Below are 16,477 nucleotides of genomic sequence, written 5' to 3'. Positions count from 1 at the left end.
GCTTAAGGGCCACTTCTTGGCCGCACACTCCCAAACTACCGCCCCGGCTCCCAATACCTTCCACATTTGGGAACACCCCCAGGGAGGAGCATTCACAACCATACAGACCTCACCAAGGGCTCCCTTTCCCTGCCTGTGTTACACACATACCCTGGCCAGCCCCCACTCCTGGCCAAGTCCCCAAGCACAGTCTCCTGCTGTCCCTGGGAGGTAGGCCAGCATTACCCTTGTTTTATGCAGAGTTGAACTGAACCACTCCATGGTTCTGCACTGCATCCTGCTCCCACTGAAACAGCTGTGGAAAGGTCAAGCTCCATACACATTGCCAAAGCCTCAGAAAGCAGCAAGTCAGTGGCTGGGGCAAGAAAAGGACTTAGTGCCCCGCCCTGCCCCCCACCACCACCCCACCTGACAGTTACAAAAGGGTCATTCCCAGCCCATGCTAGGCCAAGCTCCACCTCTCTGCAAATAAACAAGCCCAGAGAAGCAGGTGGGACACAAACGTCCTCCTCTCCTCGTACCCATTGTGGCCATCAGAAGCAATAGGGCGAGGAGCCTGCATGGTGATGGCAGATCCCAGGGAAAGATACACTATCCTGTTCCCTTGGCCCCTGCAGCCCTTTTCTCTCCTTCACCCCTACAGAGTAGCCCCTGTTCCTGTTGAGCCCTAAAACGTACTGAGGGCTCCACCAATGTATGGTGAGAAAGGGGACAGGTGAGCCTCTTTCTCCGTGATTCGCTTCTGAGAGAGGCAGGGCATGTCTACACAGAGATGTCAAGGAAAATGAATTCAAATTAACTGAAGGTGTAAACCTGATTAGCTGAACTGAATTAAATCCTGGTTTGGCTGTTATTTAGAATTCAAGTGGCCTTAATTCAGGTTAGCTTAATTCACTTTGGAAACAGAAGTAGGGGCACTCTGATTTTGAATGGAGGCATTCACACAGGTTGAAGCGGATTAGTTAAATGTTAAATTTCACACCTTTAGCTAATTTGGATTAGGTTTCCAGGGTGTGCCCTGGAGAAACTCCAGAAGTTCCTCTTTTATTCTCAAAAGCAGCAGAAAACAGGCTCCCAGGTCAACTCCAGCTGTGGTTACAGTGGTCCCATCCACCGCTTCAGGAGGATGTCTCAAATTGCAAGGCAACTGGGCTTCCCATTGGCTTGCCCACCCCCTGGCCGGAGGTGACCCACAGGTGGGGTTAGACAACCCCCTGAGCAACATCTAGCATGGCCCTGCCATCCTTGAGCCATAGCAGCTATGGTGGAGCCAGGCCAAGGGTAGCCATTCCCCATGACAGCCGAGGTGAACACCATACCAATCCACCCAACAAGTCCCAGAGCCACGAGGCACAGGACCTCCCACTAGGGGCTGGCCCTTCTGCACTCAGGTGCCACAGGGTGGTGGACACGGCCGTTCCTTTTTCCTAGCAGGGCCAGAGAGAGGTTGCCCGCTCTCCTAGCCCAAACAAAATACTGCCTTGCTCAGGGAGAGACCCTCGCTTGGTGCTGCAAACCATTCCCTGTCTCAGTCTGCCAGGGCAGCCTCCAGAGGGGGGAAATTCAAAAGGTAGATCACAACATGTTCCAAGATTTGGAAAGCTCCTGACCTCAGGTGAGGCCACCTGTGCTCCAGTCACCAATGGGGCAGGAAGCTCAAAGCCAGAAGAGCCCCAGACACCAGCTTGGCTTGAACTCCCCAGCTCCACGCAGCTGGGGAGGAAACACCTGTGCAGGAGGCTTTCACAGCACAATCCGATGCAGGGACAGGCCTATGTCTGCACAGAACAGAGGCAGTGGCACAAGGGGCAGAGAAGCCTTCAGGCATTGTAGCCCTGGGCAGAAAGTGGCAAAGTCCCTTCACTGCAGTCTGTTCTGAGAGACTGGGACAGGCTTGGTGTTTTGGCCCCTTTTTCTACAGCTGGGTGTCCCAGAGCAGAGGCCCAGCCAAGCACACAGAGAAAGCTGCAGGAAGGAAATGGCTATTTACAATTGCACTTAAGTTCCCACAATTCATCGGTCAGTTACTCACGCCCAGCCAAACACCAAGAGCCAGTGGCCTCAATCGACTTACAAGCAGAAGGCAGAGACAACAGGTGGTACACGGGAGGGTATGCCAAAGGGAGAGTAGAACCAGAGCCCTGAAAATCCAAAGGCACCTGCAGCTCATTTTTGCTGATACTAATTTCGTACCCAGAACCCTGCAAATTCACAGCTATCCATTTTATACCCACTTGTAGCCGCATCCGTGGAGGTGGGCCTGGCTATCAGATGATCATTTTTGCGGATGAAAATCCCAATTTTGTACCCCGTGTCCCTCTTCACCTGCCCCAGTGAGGCGAAATGGGATTATACCCAAAGGAAAACAAATCAAAAGGATTCAGCATAAAAATACCAGGAAAACCCGTTCAGAAAGTTATTCAAAGCTTAGAGGCGCCAGGGACCCAATGTGAGCATTCTTCAGGGGGCCTGGGTTTTCTGTGTGGAGCACCTGTCCCTCCAAAAAAGGCAGCTCAGGTTAGATGCCTGAAACTCTCAGGTTACTCTGTTACACTCAGCCAGCATGAGGAAGCACAGCAGAAAACCTGCCTCCCTAAACTGTGCTACAAGCCTCGGATGGTGCAGAACTTTAAGCAAGAGTGGTCACCTGGGCCGCAACCGAGTCCCACCTAAACTGTGGGCACAAGTGGGGTTTCTGTGCTTTCCTTAGCAAAATGGACATACATAAATTAGACACGTGCCTAGGCACCTTGTGGAGGACCATAGCTCTGGCGTATTCTCCCTGCACAGACCACGCTGCTCAGAAAGAAGAGACGGCACAGGAGGATTCATTATACATTCATAATAGGGAGCATTTTCCAGGAAAATCCACCTTAGTCAGGCCACTTCTTGCACAGACAGTTGGTTTTGGTTACAAAGAAACCCCACAGACACAGAATTGAGTCAGGCTACAAAAACTGGAAAAAAAAAAAAAAAACATCTTCCAAAATGCAGCTTTGTAAGCACGCCTCCACTCATCCGTCACACCCCCCCCCCTCATCTCACCCACACACACCCCACCCACACACCCCTCATCTTTGCATGCAGCATGGATTTTTTGCGGGGGGGTGGGGGGGGGGGTGGGATTATTTCTGACATTAACAATCAAGGCAAATTCCAATGGACCTTGTCCAGCTTGTTGCAGCCAAGACTGCAGAGCAAATGGGAAAAAAAAAAGGAGACAGCGTCTGAAGGGAAAACTACATTTCCCAGCAATCAATGCAGCTTGCTTATCAACAGGAGTCCAAAGAGAGTGGGAGAGATGGGCGAGAGGAAGGATTCTGGGAAATGTAGTTCCTGCAAAAAACAACAGAAGATGCTTTTGGAAAACAAGGAGATGAGGGATGTTCTCTCTCTCTCGTGCCCTGGGAGGGAATATTTAAAATACAACCTTTAATATATTTTATTTAAAAAACACACACACAAAGAAAAGGGTAAAGAAACTCTTTGTGCAGTTTGGCTTAGTGCAAATGGGCGCGCGCTGTCGCAGGCACTTCCGGGCGCTCTCCTTGCTACAGGAGTGGCTTTTGTTTTCCTTTATAAAAACAAAACAACCCCCCCAACCATTTAAAACCTCATCCTGGGTTCCCCATCTCTGCCCCCCCGCAGCCAGGGGGCTGGGTTCTGACGGGGAGACACACTGGAGGGGCAGGTATTGAGCCATATTTCCCACGCAGAAAAGGATGGCCAATAGAAGCTGCTTTTCCCAAGTACAGCTTATTCTTAGGCACATTTACCCTGACTCCCACTTCCTTCCCCAGCCCGCCTCCAGCCCGGACACGGAGCTCAAAGTTCGGACCACACAAGCGTCACCAAACAGCTGAGGCGTCTGTTGCCGAGTCTGCCCCATTGAGAATTCCCTGCAAAGGGGGGAATAAACAGCACCGTCCCCCCTTTCCCCAGGGCCGAGGGGCATTTTAGCCTACCAGAGTCAGGTCCTGGAACGGATGTGGCAGTTTACAACCAAGATATAAAAAAGAAGGGTAGAAAATGGCTGCTTGGAACCTCGCCAGAGCCCCACAGGCTGCAGAGGGAGGGTTCTGTCCTTGGTCTAGAGTCCATTTTGGAGGAGAACGGTGGTCAGCAGATTTCCAGAGCAAAAACCAGATGGGAAGGGCGCACTCTCTGCTCGCACAGTCCCAGATCCATTCCCCTCCTCTCCGAAGTGCCAGACCGGTCTGGTGGTCGATACTGGCCTCCCACTGGCGGATCCCAGCACAGAGCTTCTGCTGGTGCTGCCAGATCCCTGAAGGCAGCCAGCCGGAGGGAGGGAGGGAGCGAGAGAAACGTAGTGAAGGGAAATAGCTTATTTCCAAAAAGAAGAAGAGCAGTAAGGACAGCTCTGTGCGTATGCGGTGTGTGAGGGTAAAGCTTCCAAGAGGCATGAGCGTGACGCAGGTGGGGAGGAGACAGGCCGAGGCTCTGCAAAACGCATGTAGCGCCAGACGAATGGCTCTTGGGGGCCCAATCCTCAAGGGAACCGGATGGAAGATGGTATCGGAAGCCATGTCGCACCCAATGGGACTAGAGGAAGGAGATGAGTTTTTCCTTTTGAAGGTCAGCCCCTTCCTTTCACACCTCAAACCACCACCCTCCAACTCCTCAGCGCAATGGCAGGCCAGGGGCTCCTTTTTCCTGAGTCTGGGGCAGTTTCCTGCTCGCCACCGCAGAGTCTCTGGGAGCCAAGAGGTTGGTTTGGGGCTCAAAGGCACCTGAAGTGCAAAACGTGCAAGAAGAAAGCATGGACGCTGGCTTTCCGGAGCTCGGAGGTTCCAGTGGAGCCGGAGGGGCCTGGGGGCTCGGGCAGCAGGGCCTGGCACAAGGGGAAGAGGGCGTTCAGTCAACGAACCTCTGACAAGCTTTCTTCCACCGGCAGGCCGTACACCACATGTCCCGGTTCTCCATCCCGTACACCTTGCGGCACTTCTTGGCCTCCCCGCGGGGCTTCCTGCGAGAGAAGAGCAAACAGGCCCCTCAGAGCAGAGAGCGCGAGCAGCCCCCTCAGCAGGGGAGGCTGGGCCTTGCAGGGGTTGAGAGCAATGTGCTCCCAGGGCACTGCCATACCCCAGGCCACCTCTTTGAGAGCCTATAGGCCAGGGCTGAAGGTTCAGCGTTAGCACGAGTCCACAGGCTCCCACAACACGCAGCTCCCATGTCTATCAGCCCCGGGTGGGGAACCTATGACCTGCAGGCCACATCCAGCCCTGGCTTGCCTGGATCCAGCCTGCAAGGCGGGAGAGGGAGCCCCCACAATCTGCTAGCCCCGGGAAATTCAGAAAAGTTAATCTGGGTCCAGGGGGAGCCCTGACTCTCAGCTGTTTTTTTTTATTGCTTCTCACTTGTGCGCCCGCCCGTCCGGTTTTTCTGTGGGTCACTGGCCCCGGACCCATAAAAGGTTTCCTGCCCCTGCTGCAAGCATTTACCCTGCCCCACTGCTCCCCCTCCTGCCTGTGCCTCCCCTGTTGCGTGATTGGCGAGAGGGGAAAGGCCAGGCTCTGGAACGTGGGTCTCCACTCAGCGTGAAGAGAAAGCCATATGGGGCCTTGCCAAGCTGCTGGCTTGTCTTCACCCAACTCCCATCTCCCTGTCCCAGGGAACAGGTGCACGCACAGCTGTGGCATCCTCCGGGCACAAGCTGCACATCTGCCAGGGGTCACCATCCTGTGAGCTGTTGAGAGCACGCCTGCCCTGGGGACTAGGCCACAGCTCTGCCATGCAGCCTCCCCAGGCAGCTTTAAAGACAGGTCCCTGTCCCAGGGCCTCAAGGGTCTCCCTCCTGTCCTGGCCTGTGAAGGGCAAGACACGGCACTGCTGGAACCAGGGAGGGATCTGACTCCTGGAGCAGGCCAGGCAGCCTTTACCCTTCAGCTTGCTGTGTGGCATGGATGGGATTAAGCTCTCCCACACCTTGACCGTCCAGCTGCCCCTAAGTCTGGCTCCTTCTCTGGCTGCAGGGATTGACTTCTTAGACTCTAAGCATCAGGGACAGCTTCTTCCTAAAGCCCCAGGAGGATCTAGCCGGGCTGTGGCCCTGCAGGCATAGACGGTTAGCACCCCCAACTCACCTGGCGCCAGTCGCTGGCTTTGGCACAGAGGGGGACACCGCAGCGTGCGTCTTGATGACAGTCGGGTGAGGGATCTGCGGCCGCTTCTCTCCCACGCCAACAGGGCGGAGCGCAGTCAGGCAGCCCTGGGGGTGACAAAGCCCACTGTGAGACCCTCTTGTCATAGCCAGGACTAGAGCCCCGACGGAGCAGAGCAGCATCTGTGGGGGCGAGTTCGGATGGGTTGCTGCTGAGCAGCCGCGCAGACTGTTCCCGCTGGGATCTCCCCACTCGAAGCATCAACCGAGAGTGGGGCAAAGGCCTCGGCCCACGATCACCGTGCTGAGATCTGGGAGCCAAGATCTGCATAGGAGGCACCAGAACAAACCCTGCGCCCGTCCACTTGGCAGGGCTGAAGAGGCCTCCCAGGGCTGGACAGCCACAACTGTCCATTTCACCCTACAGCTGATGCTGTAGCTTCCTTGGTTCCGCAGGTCTCGTATTGCACACGTGACCCACATCTGCCAAGTGGAATCATCAGCTGAAGAGAATGGGAAGGGCACGTCAGAGCCACAGATGCATTAAAGCTTGGGGCAGCGGTGGGGGGGATCTGGTTCTGCCTTCATGGTCAGGAAGTGAAGACCATTTTCCTTCTTTTGGTTACGTGAAAATCGCCACAGCCTTGTGGTTGGAGCAGGGCCCTCGATCTGCCCCAGACTGTGCGAGTCACATCACTGAGTGGGAAGAGTTCAGCAGTCCCTAGGCAGGAGGAATCGGGCGAGCCTAAATATTACAACTGAAGATCTAGAAAACAACAAGCTTTCTCCTGGAGGACGAGGGGCATTGCACAGCCCCAAGTTTGCTGCTCTTCACACCCCACAAGAGCGCAGCCCAGCGGCAGCTGCAACACAGAAGCCTAAACCGCCCCCAGGCAGAAGCCAGCATTCCAGAGTGCCTGGTCTGGAACCCAACCCTTCTAAACGTAGAGCCATCCGGATTTCAGGCAAAGACCGCCCCGTCTCAGAGCCCCACAGAGCCCATCAAATTCCGCAGGCCGGTTGTGAAACGAGACGCCTTCGGCAAAACAGAGACCAGCCAGATGCAAGTGCAACCCACACACCTACAGGCATGGTCCGCTGTCCACGTAGTGGCACTCAGGCCGCTTCCAGAGAGAAAGGAGGAGTCTCTTCTGCAGCCTTAGCTGAAGGCTTTTAGTTCAAGCGGTAGAAGCTCCTGCACTAAGCACTCAAGGTCCCAGGTTTGGTTCCCCCTGTTGGTGTTACACCAGCCCCTCCTGCATTCAGATTCCCCCAGTACGGCTGCAAGGCCCTCACGCTTCCACCGTGTCTTGGCTGCAGTCTAGCCAGCAAACTGTGCTGTGCCTCCCGCTTTCCCCTCTCCTGATGGGCTCCTCTTGGCCAGGGACCTGCAGAGGGGACGGGTGTGGTGAAATGGTCTGCGTTGTTTTAACACAGCCACTCGTCCCCCTGAGGTAACAGTACAAACCCCACCCGGTAGGGCTCCAGCCGCGTCTCTCCTGCCAGCCAACACTGGCTGTGCGTGGGGGAGGGGGTTCTGTCTGGTTACTCACCGGGGACCCTTTAAAAACAACTGGTGACTGTGGCACTGGTGGTGGTGGTGGCTGCCAGGAGATGCTGAAGCCCATCCCACCAGGCAGGGTTTCCGAAGCAGCTGAGATGCTGACAGGAGCCATCGCCTGAAAGCCACAAATGGAACCAGGAGAGGGTGAGACAGGGCTGGGCATGTGGACGTGGGCAGCCAGGAACTGCTGGGGAGGGAGCCGGCCCCTGTCACCCCGAAGGCAACTAGTTGGGGTCTCTAGAAGCCACAGCCTGGCATGGGGCCCAGCTCTGGGCAAGGAGCAGTGCAAAGAAACTTCATGGGTCTCTCAGAATAAGCCCCTGCCTGGCCTCCACCAGGCCCCCCCGGGAGTGCTCAGCCTAGCCAGGCAGGGCCCCTCCTTTGGCAGAACACTCCAGTGGCATGGGGGGAGACAGTCAGGAGACATGAGCAGAGCGAGTCCAAGACCAGCACGGTTTGGGCAGCAAATCCACCCCCAGAACCTTCCTGCCAGCGGACATTTGCAAGCCCCAGGCAGACCCGGGAGCTGACACCGTGTGCACAGATGTAGGGGCTGCCCAATCACGCTGCCAGGTCCACGCCTCTCACTTGAAATGGTTAACCCCCAACGCCACACGGAGTGGGCACAGAGGGCCCATCCTGCAAGCCTAGCTGCTGAGCCGTGTCCACCCCCAAGCATGAGGCGTGATACTCCTTGGTCACGTCCCATGTTCCCTTTCACTTTTTCCATCCATGGGCGGAATAAGTTTTTGGTTATGTGCACCAAGGCGTGTGCAGCTCTGCACCACCAAACACACACACATGGGCGGCTGAGGGCCGTCGGCTAATCAGCCGGATGGCACCTGACTCTCCTGAGCAGCCGCCCAAGCTTACAGGGAACTGGCCATTTCTATCCTACTGACAGCTGCTGCTCTGGTCTTCTGTCCTCCCAGAAGCTTCCCAGATCTTCAAGCCAGCCTCCAGCTGGACTCTGACTTTACCCACCTATCCACACACCGGCCTGCACCAAGGCTCCCACTCCACGTAACCCGATCAGACTGCCTGGCTTTCACACACACAACTGGGGCGAGCACGCTTCTGGGAGTGCTGCCAGTCCCATGAGCACAGATCACAGGCCAGACTGAGCCTCTCTCCCAGGAGGACAACCTGCCTCCTGCAGAAGCGAGTTCCACAGGCTCGCTACCACACCCTGTGCAACGCAAGGGCTTCCTTCCCAACATGGAGACACTGCAAAGGCCACAGTCCAAAAACACCTCTGATGCCATCGCCACAGCCTGTCCCACAAGTGCCATCTGGGAGCCTAGTTTGAAAAATGTCGGCTGTGCAGCCTGAGGCGTGTACAGCATGACCAGGCCAGGAGAGATGCCCCTTGCTCTAGGGACTCTCAGGAGGGCCAAGGGGGCAGACAGCCATGGACGTGCAGGGGACAGAGTCCAGATCTGGGGCCACATGTCCCAGTCACAGGTGAAAGTAGGTAAAAAAAAAACACTTACTGATAGGGGAACCAGCTCTGGCCCCAAAAGGGGTGGGGCCATGTGAAAGGGGCGGGGCCTCAGGAAAAAGGGCAGGGTTGGGAGCCGGCCTCTGCCAGCCAGACCTTCAGCCCTGTATTTAAGGGGTCTTGGGCTCCAGCCCCACTGGCAGCCCTGTGCTCCCCCTCACCATGTCAGTAGTCCTGCTGGGAGGCACCTAAAAGAGTTGCCGCGGCAACACTTTAACATTGCTGCCCATTTTGTGCCACCCCTGTTGGCACCCGGGGGTGATGGGAGGTTGTGGGGGGAGCACAAGAGCCATTAAAACACCGTCACGGCGTTACCATTGGCTGTGCATGGGCAGCCATTTCTCACCCATACACCACACCGGCCTGCTTTCACCTCTGCTCCACCACGCATCGCTCCACTCTCTGGGCCCCCTCCCCCACCAGCGCGGTCCCTGGGGCCCACCTGGTAGGCGTGGTCAGTGTGGACGTGGCACAAGCTCGTGGGAGCCGAATGACTCAGAGGAAACACCACAGAGTCCTCAGGCTTGACCAGCACCGGTGGGGTTGGCTGCACCTCCAGGACAGGGAAGGCCGGGGGCACTGAAGAGGTGGGCGAGACGGGGGTCAGGCTGGACAGCCCATCCGTCAGGGAGTCCACGTTGACATCCAGCTCCGTGTAGTAGAAGTCCTCCTCGCCATCGCTCTGATCCAGGTCGGCTTTCCGGCTGCATGAGGAAAGGGGAGTCAGGCATCGGAGGTGCTTCCAGCCCCGACCCAGCCACAGGGCCAAGGCCAAGGGTCCTGCCTACCTCCTGGGAGCATCCCGCCCTACCCAGCAGCCTTGGCTGGCCCCAGGAGAGCCACAGCTGGCTCAGCCCATCAGTACGGGCCGGGCCGGGCCGGCTCAGGGGTCTTGAGCCGATGAAGGGAGGGAATGAAGATGATGGACTCCTGAAAGGAACCAAACACAGAAGGAAGGTGGGGAAGGCATGTGGGGGAGAGCACCTGGCTCCCGTGGAGACCCAGCCCAGGGTGCACAAGCTGGCAAAGGCAGCGTGCTTCATGAGGAGGGCTGGAGCAGATCCTCATGGGCAGGGGAGTTGACAGCCCCCGGCGGATCCCACAGCAGACCACGCCAGGAGAGAGCCGCAGAACCTGCAGGTCCACTGGTGGACCACCATGTCCTGTCTCCTGGTCCCCTTCCCCTCCAGCAACAGGGCCTCTGCTGCCTGCAGAACAGGGTTGATCTGGGGGAGGAGTTTGGGCAGAGTCTGCCCTGCCCCTAGGATGCAATTCCTTCCCTTCCTCCTTCCTCAGGCTGCTGGGAACCACCCGGACCTGATGCTCCCTCACACCTACCCGAGGTGGACGGTTCGGATGTGCTTCTGCATCCCAGAGGAGCTGCTCAGAACCTTGCCGCAGCTTTTCCACAAGCACTTGAACATCACCTTGGTGGAGTTCTTGGGGAGGAAAGAAAGAGAGAATGAGGCCCACAGCTTCCACTCGGGACCCAGGTGGTCCCGCTCCAGGGGGCTAAGATCCTCACAGGAAAGGGCTGAATCCCATGGGCTGGGCCGAGCACGTGTGGGGAGGGAATGTGGGTCCAAGTGGCCGGAACAGGGTGCAGTGAGAATTCCCTGTATCACCAGGTCTCTCTGACTTAGCTAAGCTCCTTAACTGCACCCCTCACTGTAACTCAGCAATGCTCCCCTCTCTGATCAGGGGGCTGGGGACATGGAAGGGGAGGGAGCTTTGGGACATGATCTGTCTGTAAAGCAGCTGAGAGGCCCAAGGAAAGGTGCTGGGCAGGGCTTCATTTGCAACAACTGAGGTGCAGGGCCTCGCGTGATTTCTTTGCGTTCAGAACGTAGGCGACCTGGCCCGGAGGCACAGGTGCTCAGACAGGGGCTGCAGACCCTCCTGCAGTGAATCACAGGATCCTAGGGCTGGAAGAGGCCTCAGGAGGTCATCGAGTCCAGCCTCCTGCTTAAAGCAGGATCAACCCCAACTAAATCAGCCCAGCCAGAACCCCGTCACACCGGGACTTAAAAACCTCTAGGGATGGAGATTCCAGCACCTCTCTCGGTAACACATTCCAGTGCCTCACCACCCGCCTAGGGAAATAGTTTTTCCTAATATCCAACCTCCCCCTCCCCCTCTGTAACTTCAGACCATTTCTTCTTTTTCTGCCAGTGGGGAAAGATGCAGGGATGCAACTCCAGCTGGAATAGGAACCGCTCAGGCTTCCCATTTGCTCCCGTGGGCCAGGCAGGGCCCTGGACTCTGAAAATTCTTCTACAGACTGGGCTGGGGAGTTGAAGCCGACTGCCCCTCGCTGGTACTGTGCTTCAGTCATGATCAAGCCCACCTGGGAGCCCCCCTGGCACTGCAACCTGCTCTGCACGCCCGTATGGCCAGTCTCAAGGCACAGCACAGTGCCCAGGTCTCCCCAGCCTCGTCTGGGGAGGGCAGGAGGAATGAGCTTTTCTCTCCTGCCTGTGGAGCGGCCCCTTTCATGCCTTACCAGTGGGGCTGCAGGACAGAAGAACTCAGGGCTGAGCGACCACCTGACGTGTCTTTGGGGCTAGGAGAGCGCTTGGCCCGAGTCAGCCGCCAACACAAATCAAACGAAGGAGGCAGGAACAGCCGAGAGAGGGCAGGGAAGGAGCTACCCCTTTACCCTGTAGCCACGGCCGTCCAGGAGAGATTCAGGTGCCGCCCAGATGTTTAGCAGAGCGCCCCCAGCTGGCAGCCTGTGTTTCTACTGGTGGGGCACATCTCTTGGTGCACGAAACAAAATTTATCCCCTGTAATGTTCTCCCCACCCAGGGCGGAACACTACTCCAGCCATGGTCCCTCACTACGCCTACGCCTGGAGCCGTGCTGGGGCAGGGGGGCTGAATGTGAGAAGTGTAGGGACTGCTGATCTACAGGACCCTGAGGACTCCCTCCCCACTGAGCTGCCTTTGGACCAGCCCTGCAGGCTGAGGGACCCCAGCAGCCTCCTCCTCACCTTCCTCTTCCTGGGAATGGGATCTCCAAAGAGGAAGTGGGTGGCTTCAGTCTCCTCGATGCCGTCGTCCAGCTGTGGGGCTGGCAGAAAGCTCTTGGCCACGTCGGTGGAGAGAGGAGGTGATGGGGTGGAAGGGGTGGAGCGGTCGCTCGGCGGGTCCCAGCTCCAGTCCCCGCTGTTGTTGCTGCTACTGCTGTAGCTGGAGGACATGGCAGGACCCTCCTTCCAGGCCTCGCAGCTGGGCTCTGCTGAGGGGAGAGGAATTCAGTCACCCACTGGAGGCAGGGGACAGACCTCAGCTTCCCAAGGCAGCCGGGGCTGTGTGCCGCCTGAAACCCACATGCCATCAGGGCAGGGTTCTCCGCTGGCAGAGCCCCTGCAGGAGAGGCAGCTAGGTCTGTCTGCTTGCCCAAATGGGGTTGCAATCAACAGGGGCTGCTGTGCTAGAGGCGAACTGCAAACCATAAAGGCCGCCCCCTCCTGCCCTCCGTGACGTGGTGTCATGGTAGGTGAGGATCCCAGAGCCCTGGCTAGGAACACTGCCTCCAGGAGAACCGGCAGATCTCAGAAGAGGCCAGTGCTGGTGGTTCTCATTTAACAAAATGGGGAAACTGGGGCAGTGAGGGGGCAGCTACTTGCCCGAGGTCATGTAACTGGACCAGTGGCTGAGCCAGGAACAGAATCCAGATCTCCTGAGCCCAGCGCTCTAATCCTGTGCTGCCGAGTGCCATGATTAACCCTCGGGCATAAGCCAACACTGGAGACGAGAATGAGCCCTCATGTGGGTGCCTGGCTATCCCCCACCTGCTGCAGCGGGGTTCTTATACCTCGGTCTGAAGCCCCGTCCCTGACAGCAGCCAGCGCACAGACCCTCCAGGCCGACCAGTCTGCCAGGTCCTACACTCCCAGAGTGGCCTGAATCCTGCGCCTGGCTCTGCTGGAATTCCCTTCCTCAGCAGTGTAGGCAAGGGCCACACGTGACCTGAAACCCCCTCAGCAGCACCCCCAGTTTGTTTCGGGGCTCAGCACCCCACCCTTACCAGGGCTCAGGGTGCCCGGAGCGTTGCCAAGCACCAGAGGGCTAGTGGACAGGCTGGTGAGGACTGCGGCCGCCATGACTTCATCTATCCCCGCCTTGCCCGACAGCTTTCTGAAAGACAGACAGGGAAGGGGCAACACAGCCGTCAGATGCAGCTTAGAAATGCTCTGGCCACGACACCGCCAAGCACCCCAGAGCTACCCTGCAGCAGCAGGGCCAGCTAACACCCACACGCCACCCTGACATCAGCCCCGGGGAGAGACAAACCAAACACGCAGCCCACCAAGACACGGGCTGACACAACCCAGCAGGGCAGCCACCGGCCTGCAGAGCAGGGTCCCCGCTGATACTTTTTTCCAATCCATTTTGTTCTCTGCATCACCAGCCGACGCGCACATTGCCAGCTGCGGGCACTCAGCTGGGCGGCATCTGGACCCCTCTTACATGGCAAGCATCTCCCCAGCCACCTGTCACATGGCAACCATCCCCAGTCATGGCTGGCTGAACCAAGGACCAGAGGGCGAAAGTATCCTATGTCCCCTTTGGCTCCAGTCCCCAGGCCAGGATTGTGTGGTCCCACTAGCCGGACACAGGGCCAGACTGTGACTCACACGTTCATTCTGCTTCCAGTCTTTTCCAGCCACCACCTGTCACGCAGGCTGGGTCGTATCCTAGCCAGAAGAGCCGCTTTGGGGTGGGAGGGGGGTTCCCATCTGCCCCGCTTTCCAACAGCCCTCCCTCCTTCGGAGGGCCTGGCTCCTTCCCTCCAGGTGTTCTACTCCGAGCCTCATGTGCTGGGCACCAGGATGGTCTCCCCAGGACACGGCTGCTCTCAGCGTGGTATCTGCCCTTGCTATCCTGAGCCAGCTCTAAATCTGTCCTGAGCAGGAAAACCCATTGCCTTGCTCTGCCCCTGCATACAGAGCCCGGCACTGAAACCTGCGCCCCCATCCAGGCGGGACAGCTGCCACCCAGGCAAAGAGCAAGGGAAGACCATCCGCGAGCCACCAACACAAAACAAGAGGGGCCAAAGCAGAGTCCAAAGGCAACGGGCCCCTTGTGGCCTAGGAGCTACCACTGCACGGGCCAGGCTGTCAGCCCCACACGCCGCCACTCCAGCGCTGCCAACCCAAGCAGAGCATTGCACAGAGACCAGACGCCCCGAGCTCACTCGCCGGCTGGAAGCTCGGCTGCTGCTGAAGCATCTCCCAGGCCGTCGCAAGCGCAGCAGAGAGAGGAGGAGAAGGGACGTCCTGCCCAGCGAAGACCACGGGCAGTGCACAACAGCAACCTGAACCATCGGTCACAGGCCAGCTCGTGGTGGGAGCAGCTCCCCTGTGGCAGGGCAGAGCCACCTGTTTGTGCCTCCAGCCCCTCACTCCCGGCCAGACAGGAGCGGAGACATCTGGGAGGACAAAGCGCGCCTGTAGGATCCCTTGTGTGGCCACCCGAGGGTGCAGGATGGGGAAAAGGAAGAATTAGAGCAACCGGAGGCTCTGTTAGTGAAACGGACCATGAGGAAAGTGCTTTCCTCCATCACAGGCAGGTAAAGGGGGGAAGGGAAAGGAAAGGAAGTGCGTTGTGATGCCAGGAGGAGCGTCGAGTGCAGCTGAATGCTGCAGGGTAAGAGATCCCCTTAGCAGAGAGCCCTGCATGAGCCCCGCCTTTCTGTCCCACTCAGCACCATCCTGCCCCCATCTCCACTCAGTAGCCAGCATGATTCCCCCCCCGCCCCCGCCCCCACCAGCCAGCTGGCAGAGAGAGCAGAGTGGGAAGGGGCCCCTGGGCCCTGGACGCCAAGCACTTCATCTGGGTCAATGTCGAACCACGGGCAACGGTTGGATGTGCTGAATGAGCCGGGGAAGAGAGTCTGCTGGCCCAGGGGCCGGGTGTTGTTGGCTCCCTGTGCTAACCAATGCCAAGCAGCAGCACTTCAGGGCTGCGTCTACACGTGCACGCTACTTCGAAGTAGCGGCAGTAACTTCGAAATAGCGCCCGTCACGTCTACACGTGTTGGGCGCTATTTCGAAGTTGAAATCGACGTTAGGCGGCGAGACGTCGAAGTCGCTAACCCCATGAGCGGATGGGAATAGTGCCCTACTTCGACGTTCAACATCGAAGTAGGGACGTGTAGACGATCCGCGTCCCGCAACATCGAAATAGCGGGGTCCTCCATGGCGGCCATCAGCTGGGGGGTTGAGAGATACTCTCTCTCCAGCCCTTGCGGGGCTCTGTGGTCACCGTGGGCAGCAGCCCTTAGCCCAGGGCTTCTGGCTGCTGCTGCTGCAGCTGGGGGTCCGTGCTGCATATACAGGGTCTGCAACTAGTTGTTGGCTCTGTGTATCTTTCCCTGTTTAATGAAAGTGTGTCTGGGAGGGGCCCTTTAAGGGAGCGGCTTGCTGTTGAGTCCGCCCCGTGACCCTGTCTGCAGCTGTGCCTGGCTCCCTTATTTCGATGTGTGCTACTTTGCCGTGTAGACGTTCCCTCGTTGTGCCTATTTCGATGTTGGGCTGAGCAACGTCGAAGTTGAACATCGACGTTGCCAGCCCTGGAGGACGTGTAGACGTTATTTATCGAAATAGCCTATTTCGATGTCGCAACATCGAAATAAGCTATTTCGAAGTTGGGTGCACGTGTAGACGTAGCCCAGGAGATGCTGTAAGGCAGATGCTCCTGCCAGTGTTCACTTAAAGCACCTGGGTTTCCTCCGTGTATGGCGACGCGCTGTCAGCCGTCTAATTATCTGTTACAACTCCCCTCTTTGCCACGGGCGGGCAAACATCTGCCTTCCCCTTAAGATGACGGAATGAAGATATACTGTGGATAAGTGACTCACCCAAGGATAGAGAATGAGTCAGTGGCAGAGCCACAATGAATACCTGGGAACCCTGGATCACACCTAGTCCCTGCCCCCGTTATATGGGCTGGCTGCCCAGTGCCACCATAATATGCAGAGGTAGCCTTGGTGAGGCTACCCTGGTGCCTATAGGCCTGGAAACGCTGGCCTTGTGGAAAGGATGAGGTGCTCAGAGCGAGAAGAGAAGCTGGCAGGGCCTGCCAGGAGCTGGGCAGCACGGCTGGGTCTGCGGCTCCAATCCAGCAGTACCTGCCAGGCATCACCAGCTGCAGCCAGAAGCGGCTTCACCATGTAACTGAGCAGCTGGAGAGCTCTGGCGCCTGCCTCTCTAGGGGTGGAAAAATCACACACAGCCCTCGAGTACTTCACACAGTACGTGCGACAATACACAACACTTGCCGTG

At 57.7% G+C, this 16,477-nt stretch overlaps 1 protein-coding gene across 6 annotated transcripts in view; it reads right to left on the bottom strand.

The window, feature by feature from the left end:
- Positions 1-424: 424 nt before the first annotated feature.
- SLC2A4RG (SLC2A4 regulator) overlaps positions 425-16,477 on the bottom strand; it is a 44,612-nt gene continuing 28,559 nt past the window's right edge. Inside the window, exons 3-10 of one of the 6 annotated variants that reach the window (XR_012647844.1) lie at positions 13,219-13,328; positions 12,179-12,426; positions 10,525-10,625; positions 9,629-9,890; positions 7,675-7,800; positions 6,105-6,229; positions 3,966-4,987; positions 425-3,336 (exon numbers count right to left, since the gene is read on the bottom strand). Coding sequence is in view for 5 of the 6 variants with exons in the window: in XM_075011524.1 (XP_074867625.1) it covers positions 3,273-3,336; positions 4,889-4,987; positions 6,105-6,229; positions 7,675-7,800; positions 9,629-9,890; positions 10,525-10,625; positions 12,179-12,426; positions 13,219-13,328 (1,135 nt within the window). In the remaining variant the exon portion in view is untranslated. Of the gene's footprint in view, positions 4,988-6,104; positions 6,230-7,674; positions 7,801-9,628; positions 9,891-10,524; positions 10,626-12,178; positions 12,427-13,218; positions 13,329-16,477 lie in introns of all 6 variants that reach the window. The other 5 variants (XM_075011524.1, XM_075011525.1, XM_075011526.1 and 2 more) reach the window with 5 other exon arrangements.

This window comes from Carettochelys insculpta, chromosome 17, assembly GCF_033958435.1.
Source record: "Carettochelys insculpta isolate YL-2023 chromosome 17, ASM3395843v1, whole genome shotgun sequence".
Classification (NCBI taxonomy): domain Eukaryota; kingdom Metazoa; phylum Chordata; order Testudines; family Carettochelyidae; genus Carettochelys; species Carettochelys insculpta.
This window is presented reverse-complemented; position numbering and strand designations above follow the sequence as displayed.